Genomic DNA, 16,066 nt, shown 5'->3' on the forward strand with positions numbered 1-16,066 from the left:
ACACAGACAAGAACTGACCCCCACATCTGGCTGAATGCTCGCTGAGGACTTGTATTTCTTGTGAAAGCATTGATTAGCTGTGGGTTAACCTCCTCACTGAGGAGACAGGAGCTTGGGCTCCATTGCCTCAGAGAACTGCCTCACAGAACTCATGGGCCCAAAATCTGAAGAATAAAGTGTTTTAAACAATGTTTGTCTTGTGTCAAGTGACTCCACCATTCAGCATTGTTTTCCTGTAGAACTGTGGATTGCCTATATGATAATGCCTACATCCTATGGGGAAAGCACATGGGGTAGAGTTTCTACCCTGTCTTTCCTGCACTGTCTGCTTCTTACTGGCACCTTGCAAGAAAGAATTTTGAACAAAGACTCACAGATCTGTAAAGCAGTCCTGGTGAAGACCTGCCTGTGTTTGCAACAGGCCATAGCTACATATAGGTTCTTTTCAATGTAGAATCCTACAGAAATTAGGATTTTGGCCTGGTTGACAATGGCAGTGAGTAATTGTAACACCAAGTCCATGTGATGCAGGGGTAGTAGCCATGGTGACTACGGATAAGAATAAATAGCGCATTTTATATTGATGGGAAAAGAAGATTGGTTCCTGGAACAATTCGTTTCCCAAGAAGACTTGCAGGAAATCATGGGGGAAATTATAAGAAGGCTTTTGATAAAGGAAAGATTCTCAGTTAGTGAGGGAAGGCAAAATGGATTATGCTGAGTTCCTATTTTGGAGGAACAAGCCTGAAATCTGGTTAGTAGGTGCTAAAAGGCACTCTGCATGCCATTTGGGATCTCTACAGAGGTAGGCAACAGTCTATATTCTCAGAATTTCTTAAAGCTGGCCAAACTGGGAACATAGAGTACAATTAACAGCCTATTTTCTGACATAGTCTATCCCAATTTCCATGTGAATAGCTTCCAAGAACTGGGCCCAGAGAAAGTTTTCCAGTTCATAGCCCTCCCTTTTTTGAAAGGTGCTCTAAGAATTAAGTGCTCTAAGGATTTTTAAACTCTAGCAGAGGAGTTCTTGGGGTTTGGATGCCTGGTGCTTCAACTATAGAAAAACTTATAAATACATTGATTTTTTTATTACAGAAAAAAATAACTTGGGTGATATTTCATTTTTATGAGAAGCCTTGTTTTTCTTTCCAGAATACTTTAAACTTTCAGGAAATGCAAATTCCAAGTTGCAGCCAGATCTGATAGTAAATGCAATTAGATAATATTAAAGAGCAAAAAAGTTCTTCCAAAAACCCAGTCCATAACCTAGAGAGAGAAAAAAGACATTTTCCTAAGTAGTGGTATCATAAATTTTTGTTTTTGTAACTAAAACTCTGCTTTTTTATGCTGTCAGTATGTCATGACCCTCTTATCACTAAGACATTAACTTCCACTAATTTGTATATATTAAGGAACAAGCAAGACCATTCAGTAAGAAGTCTTTATAAACAATATATTTTTTCAACAAATTATCTTCAGTGACTTTCCAGAGAACTGAAATTCATTTTAGTTGGGTAAATTAATAAGAATTGTATCTCATGCAACCAAGTCATGATTTCCAGAATGCCATGTATTTGTAGATATATCTTCCCAAGAAATTGTGTAGAAACAACCTCTTTGTTCTCAGGGAAAATGTCAGATAAGAACAACAATGATGTGCTAAGTAATTGATTCCACAGTAAAGAAAAATGGAGTGGGTGCTGCTTGGAAGGAAGTTAGCTTCCCATGCCCTCTGAGGGGAGTGTTGGCTGTGAGGACCTGGCACGTCTGGAATGAGTCCATGATGCTGCACCAAGAACTGGCCTCTTTAACTTAAAATTCGGAAGATTTCACTTATGGGTATCTTGTTTCTGCCCTGAAGTTATTTGGACACAAGAGTGATGGTTACTTCAGTGTGTCTTTTGTGTATAAACTTAGGATAGGCTTCTTGCCCAGAGATAATTGCCTGTTCAGACTCATCCTCACCTCTGTAGTGTGAGACATTCTGGCATCTAAGGAAAGGACCACCTGTGAAAATGGAAGATTTGGAAACTCAGCAAAGTGTTTTAATTTCCATAAGAGCAACAGATGTGCAGCATAGATCCTCTCCCTGGTGGTCTTTGTGGTCTCCCCATGGGGATCCTGCTGGTGGCCTGGTGATATTCAGATATTCAGAACAGCTGCTGTTATTTTCATTCTGGCTGGCTGTATAGAGACCCTGTGGGATGGGAGTGCAGCTGCTTTCCTTTTGGGGCAAGGCATGGAGCAGAGAAATTTAGAATTTCTTTAGAAAGGGAAACTGGTTTTAAGGTACAAAGGCTTTAGTGATGTTATGGTTTTTGTTTGAATATTGTCCTTGGCCTGACTATAATTATCTAAGCATAACTATCATTGTTAGATTTTTTATAAACTGCTGGTGAGCAAATAACATAGCAAGTAATGTACCAATGTGCAAGCCAAAGGAAATACTTGCCATCCACATAAAAATAGCACAGATATGATTCTGGTTACTTTAGGCAGTCACTTCCTTCATGATAGTCATCTCTATTTTACATCCTCTGAACTTTAATACACTGTCTGGCAACTACAGTGGATTTGAAGACCTTAGAAGATACTTAATATTTATTTATTATTTTTTAATATTTAGAATTTAAATAATATTTAATATTAAAGTAAATATTTATTTACTAAATATTTCTGCCTTGGGAAGGAGTGAGATGAGGAGGGTAAAAATACTGATGTCTCTGTAAAACTTAAATTCTTATTAATCCTTTGCTGTTTACATGCATGCCCTCACTCTCTGCTGTGTGGGAGCCTGCCATGCCTTTTGACCTTGCCTAGCCACAATGGCCCTACCAAGCTGCTCTATTATCCCTCTCAATAGGACAGGGGGAGGAAATACTATGAAAAGTCCGTGGGTTGAGAAAAGGACAGGTGGATGACTTACCAATTACCATCAAAGGCAAATCAGACTCAACCTGGGGAAATTATTTTGCCAATTATTAACAGAGTAGGATAGTGAGAAAAAACCACAAATGAATCCCATCTTCTCCCAACCCCTCCCTTCTTCCTAGGCTCAATTTCACTCCCAAATCTCTTAGGAGACACTTCACAAACTTCTCCAGTATGGGGCTTCTCATGGGCTAGAGTTCTTCACAAACAGCTCTGGTGTGGGTCTTTGCATGGGCTGCAGCCCTCAGGAACAGACTGCTCCAGTGTGTGTCACCTTCCAGTAAACTTGCTCCTACATGGGCTCCCCTGTGGCCTCAGTTCCTACCAGGAAACTGCTCCAGCTTGGCCTCTCCATGGACTACAGCTTCCTTCAGGTCACATCCTGTGTGGCATCCTCCCTGGGCTGCAGGAGGAAAAACTGTGTCATCCTAATTTCCCCATGGTCTGAAAGGGAATCTCTGCTCCAGCACCTGGAGCACCTCCTCTCCCTCCTTGTTTACTGCAGGGTTGTGTCAGCCCTCACTCACAGGTGCTGTGGAGCAGTTTTTACCTTTCCCTAAAGATGTTCCCACGGAGTAGTTACCAACATTGCAGACGAGCTCAGCTGTGGCCAGTGTGGGTCTCTTTTGGAGCTGGCTGGAGCTGGCTCTGTTCAACATGGGGGCAGCTCCTGGGGCCTTCTCACAGAAGTCACCTCTGTACCCTCACAAGTTTTGCCAAACCCGATACACTCTGGTTAGGAATGTAACCACCAACAGTGTCTGCTTGGGGTAACTGTCTTAAACTTCTCAATGAAAGGAACCATGAGAACTCTTTGGGGACCAGCCTCTTCATCACCCACAGTGTGGGTGGTACTAGGGCTGCATCATCAATGATAAAGGCCAGGGGAAAACTTTTCCTTGGAAAAAGTTCATCTCTATTAGAATACTACAAACCTTGAAAAATCTTTCCAATTTCCCTTTTACACAAAGCAAGAGATGCCTTTGCTAGCCACAAGAAGGGCACCATGACACAGAGGAACAGGAAGAGCACTGCAACCTCAGCAGGGTGGATCCCCACCAGCCAAAAAGCATTAGACCTGACACAGGTGGAGGCACACCCAACAACAGCTTCCCCTGCCATCCCACCCTTTGCCAATTCCACCAGAGCTCCCTGGGCTGGCCTCAATAAATGGAGGCAGTGAAACCTTTCTTAGTAGGGTCACTTCTGTCTGAAGGTTTCCTTACAGTGCCCACTGACAGTCTGCAAGCAGGGTGCAAAAATTGTACCCAGCAAATGTTTCTTGGCTAATAGAGTTAGGTATTAGGTAAGAAGGGCTAATGTGCTGCTAGGCTAAGCATGGCTTCTTGGAGCAAAGTGAACTCTGATGGTGCTGAATTTCTGTTTCCCTGTCTCTGCTTTTTATCTGAGGACTTTATCTTTTTCAATCTCATTATTTTTCCTCCTGCTTGCTTGAACTCCTAATTCTTAAGATGTCGATAACTTCATTCAGTCTGGGTTTTCATTTTTTTGTGTCTTGTGTGGCTTTAGCTTGCATATTTTTCACAGCCTAGGAGTAATTTTGCCAACACATTTGAGTTCAGTTCATACACTCATGCTGTGCCAAAACAGTTATTGAATCTCTGGATCATTGACTCCTAGTGCTGGTAACCAGCTACATTCAACTTGATACCAATACTAAACTGCTCTTTAACACTGAGTGGCAGCTCCACTGGCTTCCCAGCAAATTTCCAGTGCTTCACTACCTTACCTTTAAAAACGTTTTTCTGCTGTCTTGCTTAGCTATCCCCTGCTTCAGTCCAAACCCATTACTTATCTCTCTGCTTTGAGAACAGATGATTCCCTTGCTTGCTGTAGTGCTATGCATACAGGCTGCCAAGGGAGCAATTAACCCCTCAAAGAAATCTCTTGACGTATTTCAGTAAGCTCTGTCTTCCATAAACTTATCAGTGGGATTTTGTTTTAGACTATGGGGCAGAAGTTATAAGGTGCTGATTTTAGTTTCTTATGAAAGCTGCAGGATGGCTTTTGCTCAGATGGCAGCTATCCTCTTCAGCCAGGAGCCCAGTTTCCCATCTACACCATGGTCTGGGGACAACCTGGGCATGGGGCACAGACTACACGATTAAGGGCTCTTCTGAGGTATGGAGCAACACTGTAAGCATCTCTCATCTAAGTTTCAGTGGACTTTATGACAGAATAACCTTTTATGTGTCCAGAAAATAGAAGTTAGCTTTACCTGAATATGTTTAGCCTTTCCCTAGATGAAGCTGACGTGTGATTAGAGGATATTGAGCCCACCACTGAATGAAGACGGTTACTCCAGAATTTTTGCCAAAGTCTCTCACATCAGGAAATGAGGAAGGCCTTGATTCTGATGAAACCTCACAAACTTGAGCAGGGAGTAATTTGTGAGCTATTGAAGGTAGGAGTCTAAACTCTTTCACCAAAACATTGTGAGATTTCATTGTTGCAAGTTGGTTGGCTTCTTTTTTAGCTCTCTTGCAATTTTTTTTATTTGTCATATGGGAAGTGCAACCCCCAGACCACTTCAAAGGAAATGCTATACCAAGAACTGAGGAGACCATGGGTGCGACATAGGTAAGATTTTTGTGTACTCGCATATAATTGCTACATCTTGATTTTTTGATGTGGAGTTGTTGCATGCTGATAGTAGATTGCCAGGAAAACTGGAAGAGAAAAATGGAATTCACAACTCTGCCAGGGAAGGGAAACAAATTTTGACCATAGGATAAAATCTTCTTTCTCTCAGAGACTTAATTTAGCTGGTGGTGAAGATAACTGGTTTTTCAGCACCTTCTTTGATCAGCTTAGCTTCAGTGAAGCAGTTTTCTTCATTAAAACCTGTTCCTGATTCTCCAGAGACTTTTCAAGCTGTTCTCAGGGAGCTGCTGCTTGATTAGACCACTCAAAGCTTGTTCTCAAGTAAAATCTGTTTCAAAGTGCCTTCTCCCATCTGAGTGCCCCTTCCCTGTGCTCCCCAGCCAGTAGATTTATTGCACTATAATTGTGCTAAAAAGGAATAATTTGCAATAAAGGGAAACCCATGCTAGTGGTGAAAGATATCTGATCAATTAGAACTATGAGATGCTATCTCTTATAGGTACTTAAAGTAAATTGCTACGTTATTTTCCATGTTCTGCTCTATTCAGTGGGAGGTGTCTCAGAATGAAGCTGTGTGTCTTGCTGCTACAGATATGAACTGCCCAAGCCAGATATAAAGGCTCACAGGAATATCTGGTAGAAGCTAAGCAGAGAAATCTCTGCAAAAGACCCATCCACAGAGCACAAGCCACTTCTCTGTCTTCTGAATTTTCCAAATGGTAGGTCAAATTTTTATATTGCCATTTAACCAGAGATAATAGAAGTATTTGATAAGAATGTTTATATCGATTTACTTATGTACTTCTTTATCTTGAGAAATAATATTAGATTAAAATAGTGGCTATGCTTACATAATAGACAAATAGTATTGGGACTAATATAAAACTTTACCTTGTAGTGAAGTGTATTTAGAAATGGATTTTGCTATCAGTTTCCTGACATATATTTTTACTAATTAGTCAAAGACACAGAAAATCTTTACTCTGCAACTGATTTTTCAGAGTTTATCATATTTATACATTTTTTGTTTAAAAATATTTTTTAAGAATAATGTGTATATCAATGTTAGAAATGCCATGCTTTATTACTGAAATGCCTAGATTTTACACCTACACCTTCAGCTAGTGTAATTGTTATCTCTCGTGAATGCTAGTTCTGGAAAAAGTTCAGTTCTACTGTTGCAACTTTGATAGGATGTTTTCAGTCTGAATGGATTTTCTGGTTTGATAGAAGAATGAAAATCACTTCCAAAAGGTGTATGGGTTGTATATATCAGCAAAAAAATATCCCACAAAACTGCTCTTTTGTGGTATGTTCACATTGTAAAGTCTGTTAAGTTTTTTTGGGTAGAAATTGCAGTACTATTTCCAGGGTTTTTTAGTATGCAAGGTAATGTTTGTCACTTATATAAACAGTATAATAAACATTTCTTTGGAAAATAGGATTTTGGAAAGAAAATCAGAAGTATGTTACTGACGCAGTTGCCTTCAGAGAAGCAATGAGTTGAGCCCCACAGACCACTGCTTCTGTGATATACACAGTGGGTTCTCCCTTCTATCACCTTCCCCTGCTAGAGGACCATTAGGAAGCAGGTTTTGACCTACTCAGATAGTTATCCCAAATTTTGGATGGAGTGCACCACACTGAAGTATTTGTTGACAGAGCTTGGGCTTACACTCGCACCATGCAGTCATTCTAAGCTGTAGGAAGAGGCTGTAAGGCGCTGCAGAGCCAGCCCTTCCCTCGCTGCTTTCTGTCTAGACCTGAAACCGCAGTTTCAGTTCATGTTGAGGTAACTTGGTGTTTACTGCTGACTTTGGAAAAAGCAAACAGAATCACATTGCTTTTTTAATTGCATGAGCTCTTTGAATTTTCAGGGAACATTCCTCTTTTATTAGAGCCCTCTATATTTTACATATTCACATACACAACCCCCAAACCCTATTTGAATTAATGCTGGTGCACAGCAACTTAAAAATGGAGGGAAAATCAGTAAAGCAATCATCAAATTTGGTGGGGAGCATCTCAGCTCAAATATTTTGCATTCTTTTGGTGCAGGCTGGTAGCCCAGTATGTGTAAGGTCTCTCAAAGACATATTTTTTTCAGTAAACAGAAAGCTAATTGCAACAACTGGCAAATATGGAGATAGGAAATTTTGAAATTCTTACTCCTGAATCATTCTGGCATTTGTTAGAAAAGTTGGTGAGAGCAAGTAATTGGCTGTCTCCCTCCCACAAAAATGGTGAAAGCACATCTCACAACTTTCTGGTAATCACCAGCCTTCCATTTCTAGGGCTGCAATAGCACTGGCAATAAGGGGCTTGAGAGTGTCTCCAACAGTGGTATTACTTGTGGCTAAATTCCAAATAAACATTTACAAATAAAATATCAAATGAGAAAAAAACCCCTCACTTCAGAAGGACTCCAAACTTAGTCTATGAAATGTTTTTTCTTTAAAAATCAATCAGTTTAGTTTTTGTCATCTTGCTGAGGTATCACTCACTTAAACAAGGTAGCTCTAAAAATTAGAAGGGCAGTTAATAGAACTGCTGGCATACCTTGTTGGGGGCAAATGAGTCGCTGGAACAAAACCAAACTCTTGGTGGGAAAAGGCTCCCACTAGAGAAGGAATATTCTTGATATTTTTGCTCCCTGCTAGTGTTAGAAATAACTTCTAGGAACAAGCCTCATGCTCTAAATGATGAACAAAGATGAACGCTTTGCTGTGCTGGTGCTGTGAATTTCATTGTGCCATTTTGTGATGAATCTTTTTCTCCTAAGGGTGTGTCCAGTCCCAGTTCACTCATGAATCTGTTCTGGGCCACTTTGTTCATTCCTTCCAAGGCAAAGCTCTTGATGTTAATGTTGAAAAGTACCCTCTGAAAATCTGTTCACCTGGCCTAAGGTTTCCTTAAAATTAAAAAAAGTCAATATATTTTCACTTGTATATGGTGCTTTTCTCCAGCAATAACAAAAGCAAGTAGATCCTCACACATAATATTTCTGCTGACTGGTGTCTCACTTCCTGTAAAAGACATGACATTGGCTTTGCTGTGACATTAATGCTGAGGTGCTGCTTTTTTTGTCTAAACCTCATCTTTCTTGTGATTTGTGAAGATCCCTGCAAAATACCTGCAATGAAATTCTCACAGTTTTCAAATATTAAGTTTTGTTATTGTTTTTTCAGAGTTTAAGAATAACCCTCTGTATATTATTAAACCTTCTAAAAAAAGAAATTTGCCATGTCAGTACAAGGCTGATGATATTTCTGAAAGCTCAAAACTGAGTTTGCTCTGAATTTCAGACTTGGCAAAAACATAGGACTTGATAAGTCTTGTCAATGTTTATTCAGTCTGGAAGTTTTTGGCACTGAAATAAAAATTCCTTGCAGTAAGTGTGACGACAGTACTTACATCTTTTGCCTGTTTTTCACTATTCCTCTTGTGCTCACTATCTGCAAGATAAATTATATTTCCTTTCTAACTTGATTTCTCTTGAAAACAGCTTGTCTACTGTCTGTAGACTGTGGCAGTCTGTGACTGCTGCTTACTCATACAAGACCATAGAACCCACTGCTCTGTGATCTGCAGTGAAGAACTGCATTCAAGGATTTTTAATGGTAAGTAGAATCTTACAACTACGTAGCATAGCTGGGTTGCATGCCTGCTGTCTCCTGACATATTCCTGGATTAGGTCAATTTAATGCCATGATCAAATGGTCAGGTTTTTTAAATAAAGGGGTTTGCTGGTGAGTTCTTGAGCCACACCAGGAGGTGTGAATTACAGCCCAGGAGGTGTGAGTTACAGCTGGTGGATATCAGTTAGACATAAATGAAAACATCAGTGAGATTCAGGATCTGCCCTGCTGCTGTTAGCTAAGTACAATGTTATGCTCCTTTACCTACCTTTGCATTTCTTCCCCTTCAGCTTAACAGTGTTTATGACACTCACCTGGTTTTGATCTTATTGCTAAACACTTACCTAGAGAAGCTGTCACTGAAGATAGCCCCTCTTTCATAAAAAGACAAAAAAGTATTGTACACCTAAGCAATTGATAGGATGTAACCTTAATTCAAAACCAGGGCGTACATTTTCAAACGCAGGATCTGTCCTTTTCTAAGTTCACGTACAGTTTCTCTGCACTTGCCTGTGAAGAGAATGCTAATGTACATTTATCTTCCTTTAAAAAAAAACAGGTTAAAAGAGGCCTCTGCCTGAGGAGCACCATGACAGAGTAATTCCCTGTCTCCCACTAAACTAAGTTATAACTGTAGTTTCAATGCTGATGTAACAAATAACATCACCTCAAAGCTGCAAGATCGCTGCTGTGTGCACACACACTGTACAGAGCAGCTCACATGATGCAGTTTATCACTGCATGATATGATTTTCTGTTCAATTTTCTGATGTGCATTAATACAGCGTTACTGATGCAGTCAGAGTATATTCTAAGATATCAATGTTTTTCTCCTTTAGAAATATGGTGGGGTGTATAGGTTTGATCCTCCTATCTACCTTCCTCTCGGTTTCCATGACATCTGAAACATGTAAGTCACACTTTAAAAATACTTTCTGATAAGGTTTGTTCTGTAGAAATGCGTAGGCTGTTTCCAAATTGGTGGTTTTATTTTTAAGCCTAAAGTTAGTGAATTCACCTGAAGCCAGAAATCACAATTTAAAATCTAGCTTTTAATGTATATTAAAATGCACCAAACTCTGTCCATTTCTATGACAGGAAGTCCAGGTTCAACTTCTGCCACTGCAAGCAGAAAGAAAAGGATCTTCCTGAAAGAATTTGAGAGTAGCTGGTGCTCCAGGTCCCAACTGGGCACAAACTCCAAGAGCATGCTTTTACTGCACTGAGCAGTGCATATGCACTCTGCTGAATCAGGGGTGTAAATGGGTGCTGTCCCCCATAGAAATGCTCTTTAATGTCCCAGATTTGGGGCTGTTAATTGAAAAATGCAGTGTAGCAATGTTTCCCTGCACGGGGGGATGTCCAGGACAGTAAACTATTTCTGATGGGCCAGCTCTACTGACTTAGTTGTGTAATGCTGACCAATGACACAGTGTTGCACAGTACGCATGTACTTCTATTCTCTAGCTGAAATGCTAGTTTTTCTGAAAAATTCTGTAAGATATGATCCCTAAATATTTCTCCATGTTATCAATTTTACAATAGGAAAGCTAAGATGCAAGCAAATTAGATTTATTAAGATGCCAAATTCTCCTGAAGAATTTGCTAAGATGATTTTCACAGATGTCCTTGAGTTTAGATGAGGGCTTTCTTTTTCAATGTCTTCCCTCTCCACGCTATTTTTCCTCAAAGAAATCTGTATTTACCTTATGTTCCACCTTTGGCAGGGCAATGCTGCTGTTTCTGACCTCCCTGATATGTCCCACTGTCTTTGCAATGCTTGTGGGTGGGAAAACTGTTGAAATGATGAGGTTGGGGTTAGTCATACTCATACCTGGCTAATTTAGGAACCCCAAATTAACAAGCAAGATGACAATATTGGTGGAGGTGGACCACTTCTTTAAAAAGAATCAGAAGAGAAGTGTTCATCACGTAGAGACTCTCCCCTCCTGATCTGTGCACCGTCATGTCCAAAGCCATCACTGCAAAATGTCGTTTTTGATAGACACTATTTTGGTTAGCTATTTGGTCAGGTACTCTCATTTTCGTGCTCCCTTATCTACTGCAGTTCCTCTGCCAATCTCAGTCTTTGTCCTGTCACCATCCTTGCTCGTTCTGCCCTGTTTTTCTTCTCAAAATGCAATTTAACTTTCAGATTAATGCTTTTTTTCAGTGGCCAGTACACTATTCAGGTACCTGAGCACTTAAGTATTTCTCAAAATTGCTTGATTCTAGTTTCTCTGGACCAACTTCAGTACTTAAAAGTAGAAGTATACTCAGTTAAAAAAAAATTTAAAATTCAGTGTCTTACTCCCAAATATTCTTGTGTGTGATCACATGCAGATTATTTTTCTAAGCTTCTTATTTGTCTCAATTATTTCTGGTATCTTTCCACCTTCTCACACTCTCATCAGATTCTTCCTTTAAGGTTATCGCATTGCTTTCATTTTTTTCCACCCCATTTTCATGAACTTTACAGAGAAGCTGGGCTTTTTTTGTGTTTTTATTTTATTTTAGTTTTCCTAAGGATCTATTCTACAGACTTCCTTCTTCTGTGATTTTTTTCTTCCAGGAAAAAAAATCAATTTCATTTCTCTGTATTAAAAAGGCAGAAAAAGAGCACTTATCTATTGCATAAATATTCATTATACTGAATAAGGAAAGATGACTACATTAAAGCCAGTATTTTTCTTTGTGTTTTAATTTGTGTTTTGGATAAAAACAGCATTTTAGGCAAAGATTTACATAATAAGCTCATTGTAAGAAATTATTTTTTTCAATTAGGTCCTCTGTTTTTTTACTGTGTGCCTGCTTAGAACCTAGGGATTAGTTTGTTTGTTTATTTGTGTCCCCCACATTAGTTACTGTTTTTGGAAACAAATGGCTCCATAACTCAAGGTAAACAAAATTTTAATTGAAAAACATTCTAGTGAAAATAAGCTTGCTATGTAGCATCTCTGAAAGCTCAGGGAGTGTAGAGGGACATGAGTGGGTGACTGATCCAGGAGTGCCAAGTTCTCTGTCTCAGCGGACAAAGGTTTAATTTATCTGAGATTTTAATCTTTTGCTCATTTGCAGTTGATCCTATGGAAGGTGAGGCTTTAGTGATAAAATGTCCCAGATGGAGTTCGTCTGTGAAAATCACCTGGTATCGCATGGATACTCACAAAATAATTCCTGTGGAAGAGGAGGGATCACGAGTATTTTCCAAAGAACGATTTCTTTGGTTTCTGCCAACTTCTAGAGAAGATTCTGGAAACTACACTTGTGTAATACATTTGTAAGTGCCGCATGGAAAGTGGAAGGTGTAAGACTTGCAAGAATATGTATTTTGATAATATATTCTAATTGTAATTTGTGGAAATGATGACTTCTTTTCATAACTTTTCACCTTGCAACTGCTATTTTTGTGGCAGATCATTAAAATCAAGCTGTGACTGAAATACAATAATCATTCACATGTTTATAGAATGACACACATTTGTTATAAACATTAATATATTCCATATAAAAATGCAATCACTGACATATCTTGTTCCATTTTTGAAGTTCAAATAATCACACGAAGTCGTACAACATGAGTGTGCAAGTGCATTCATACAAGCCAGGAGAATGTTTCTCAAGTCGGATTCGTTACCCAAATGACACTGGAAGAGGAAAAATTGTTTGTCCTACCATTGATAACTATAAGAATGCTACTATTGTCCAGTGGTATAAGGTAAATGAAACCCTGATAGTGCCAGTGTAGGTCAGAATACTGAAAAGCTCTTTGTAACAAAGCACATTTTTCTTTTCCAGGACTGCAAACCTCTTCAGGGACAGAAATACTTCAAGAAAGAAAAATATATTTATATTAAGAATCCAGGAAGGGAAGATGATGGTTATTATACTTGTCAATTTATTTATACCCATAAAGGAAATGTGTTTAATGTATCAGCAACAAGAATTTTCATAAGTGAGGGTAAGACAGTAATTCTGTAGCTTGCTAAGATAAAAAGACCAATGTTAACTTAGGGCAAAGGAAACATCTTTTATACATCACAAAGAAAAAGAGTTTTGGTTGGTTTGTTTTATCATCTTATTTAAGATTTAGATCAGCTTTAATAAATGAATTTTGTGGATGGCCATCCACATAGAGCAAGATGGGGTAAAGTCAGACCCAGTCTCCTTCATTTTTTTGTTTAAAAGATTGTGATGACTCTGGTTAGGTGCTGTGGTTGGAGCACTTTTCTGAAATGAAGGATCTCCTCAATGGGATGCCACAATGCTCTGCTTTCTATTTTCTGAGAGCAGCAGAATGTGTGGCTAGTGAGGATTGTCTGGTGATCACTAAATCAGTCATGTGCTAATGGCCTACAACTTAATGCCTCTTGGTCCATCTCAACCCTCTAACATTTATTCAATAGTAGGACTCAAAAAGCTTTTAGATTTGTTTTGAATGAGACTAAATGAGTAAGATATATATAGAAATGGAAAATGTATAGATCTCAGTGATTACTATGTCTCTGTGATATTGAACATAGCCAATATGACTGCGGTGTGTGGGCTTTGAGTTGCCTCTAGGATACAGTCTCTTCAGGTAGACTTTGTATTTGGATGGTGGTCAGGAAAGGATCCACAGCAATTTGCAGTTTCAGATTGCATCAGCTTTAAAGACTTCAAAATGTGTCTTCAGTTCTGCAATTCAGATCAGTGGAAAAATAGTCAGAAAGACCTTTCCTTGGGGGGTGGTGGAGGGCTTGAGTTTGGCTCATGTGATTGTTTTGTTATTGCTTTTTATTATGATATAAAGGCAATACTCCTGTTGCCTTGCTGATCTGGAGGACTTTCTGGCTCTGAATTCTGGCAGCTAAGAACTTAGCATAGTCAGGTAGCTGGAAAGTTACTGGCTCTCTCCTGACTTCTGTTTTATCATATCCAGTCAGTCTGGGAAGCAGGGACTGAAACGTGTTCCTACAGATCTTTTTGGGAAATAGGGGTTTCACAGATGTGCCTTGAGATAAAAAAGCTTAATGAGGAAAGGGTTAGAAAGCGGTATGTTTGGAGTTCAGATACTGCATAAAAGTACATATTAGCTATTTTGTATAACAGAAATGAGTAATTTCTCAAATGTCTCTTAAGAAAAACCCCAAACAGCTGAGAAAAGCCTGTAACAGCATTTACTTTTTACCCCACTCAGCAGCTAAAGCAGAACTTCAAAAACTAATTTTTTTTCTTTACCTTCTACTTACAAAGGTAAAAAATTAAATAGATGGGGAGAAAATAGTGAAAATATTAACATGTACATACTCCCCAGAGATATTTGGTTGTAGGAATAAAACCAGATGGTCCCAAGAGGTATATGAAACACTCTTAGTTTGCAATTCTGTTTTGTGATCATAAAATATTAATTGTACAGATTACAAACCCTATCTTACAAAATGCATTTTCACAACAAGCAAGCTAATGCATGCTTTCTTTTCCTCTTTAATTTCTCAAGTGAAATATTTACCTCTACCACCTCAAATCATCTTTCCAAAAAATAAAGATGTAGTAGAAGCAGAGCTTGGTGAGTACAAATTTTAATATATTTTTGAATTAACATTTTGTAATGGTCTAGTAAACACAAGTATCTTCAAGAAGATATAATGATGGAACTTTTTATCACAATTTTGCACCATAATATTTACCAGATTTAACTCCCTCCAGGCCCAGGGGTGTGAAGTTAGCTATGACTGATGGGTTATTTAGGCTTTAAGTAAAGTTTAAGAAGATTTAAATAACTTGTTCTACTGTCACTGGGATAGATTAGGATTATTCATGGTGTGAATCATTACAACTCAGCAGAAAGGTGACAGCTTCCATCCACTTCAAAGAGGGCTGTGGCTAAATCCCTTGAAATTGCTTGATGGTACCTCCAAGAGGGAAGGATGGACTATTCTTGTGACTAGAGCTACTCCTTACTACTTTCAGTCCCCACGTGGAGACAGTGCCTGTGTCTCTGTTGAGCAATAAAGGAGAGCAAGGAACTGGTTTTTAGCCCTGAGGCTGAGGAGCACTGCCTGTCTCATATCCATGCTGGCTAGCACTGATCAGACCAGTCTGCTTGGAAGATACTGGGAGGGCTGAAGAACAGGACCAAGCAGAGATTTTAGACAGAGTGTAGAGCTTGCTCCTGGCTCTCTTCTGTTCAGGGCTATAGATGTTCTCAGGGATTCAGATTCATTTTGGGTAACTCGCACCATCAGGACAAGGTGTTTCTGGTAGGAGTGAGAGTTGTCTGGGGTTGTTCTGTAGTCAGTGGAGAAAGGTGGAGCTCTCCAGCAAGAGACTAAACCCATCTGAAATCTAAATGAGTAATCCAGGATGCCTGCCTCCCAGGGCAAGTGGGGTGAAGCTGGGCCTGTGGGAGAAGGGATTGTAACTACCACTCCTGCTTCTGTCCTACAGCAAGACTGCTCTGGTAGTAGATACTGCAGGGGTCCACAGCCCTCTCTGTGCCACATGCTGGGGCTCAGAGGCTTGTCAGCTAACTCACATCCCCATTGTTTTTTCCTCTTTCCCCCAGCTGTTTTGTTGCTCAGAAATTGTTGCTCGAGCCTCTGCTCGAGGACAAGCTTTCCTCTAGTAAGATGGTCAGTGCCTAGTGCTCTGTGGGCCCTGCCTATTGCTCTGGCACTGCTTACACACAGCAAATTCCCTTTCCATTTAAAACCCAATTGCTGTACTGGTCCTATTTTCTCCCGTTTGCAAAAATGAAGGGATTTCTCCATGCTCCATAATACCAATTCATGATCTAACCGTAAGATTTGATAATCTTATAGATAACACCTGCTTAGATGCAGACTTACATGGCAACAACATTTAACAGACTTACAAGTTGTAATTAT

General features: G+C 39.4%; 1 protein-coding gene across 1 annotated transcript in view; it reads left to right on the forward strand.

Moving 5' to 3' along the window:
* Positions 1-16,066, forward strand: part of IL1RL1 (interleukin 1 receptor like 1) — a 41,032-nt gene that overhangs the window by 13,576 nt on the left and 11,390 nt on the right. The window contains exons 2-9 of the mRNA XM_063392631.1: positions 5,188-5,535; positions 6,108-6,278; positions 9,065-9,179; positions 10,037-10,107; positions 12,276-12,477; positions 12,747-12,915; positions 12,996-13,158; positions 14,677-14,745. Of these exons, the coding sequence (XP_063248701.1) occupies positions 10,041-10,107; positions 12,276-12,477; positions 12,747-12,915; positions 12,996-13,158; positions 14,677-14,745 (670 nt within the window). The 5' untranslated portion in view covers positions 5,188-5,535; positions 6,108-6,278; positions 9,065-9,179; positions 10,037-10,040. The remainder of the gene's footprint in view (positions 1-5,187; positions 5,536-6,107; positions 6,279-9,064; positions 9,180-10,036; positions 10,108-12,275; positions 12,478-12,746; positions 12,916-12,995; positions 13,159-14,676; positions 14,746-16,066) is intronic.

Source organism: Prinia subflava, chromosome 3 (assembly GCF_021018805.1).
Source record: "Prinia subflava isolate CZ2003 ecotype Zambia chromosome 3, Cam_Psub_1.2, whole genome shotgun sequence".
Taxonomy (NCBI): Eukaryota; Metazoa; Chordata; class Aves; order Passeriformes; family Cisticolidae; genus Prinia; species Prinia subflava.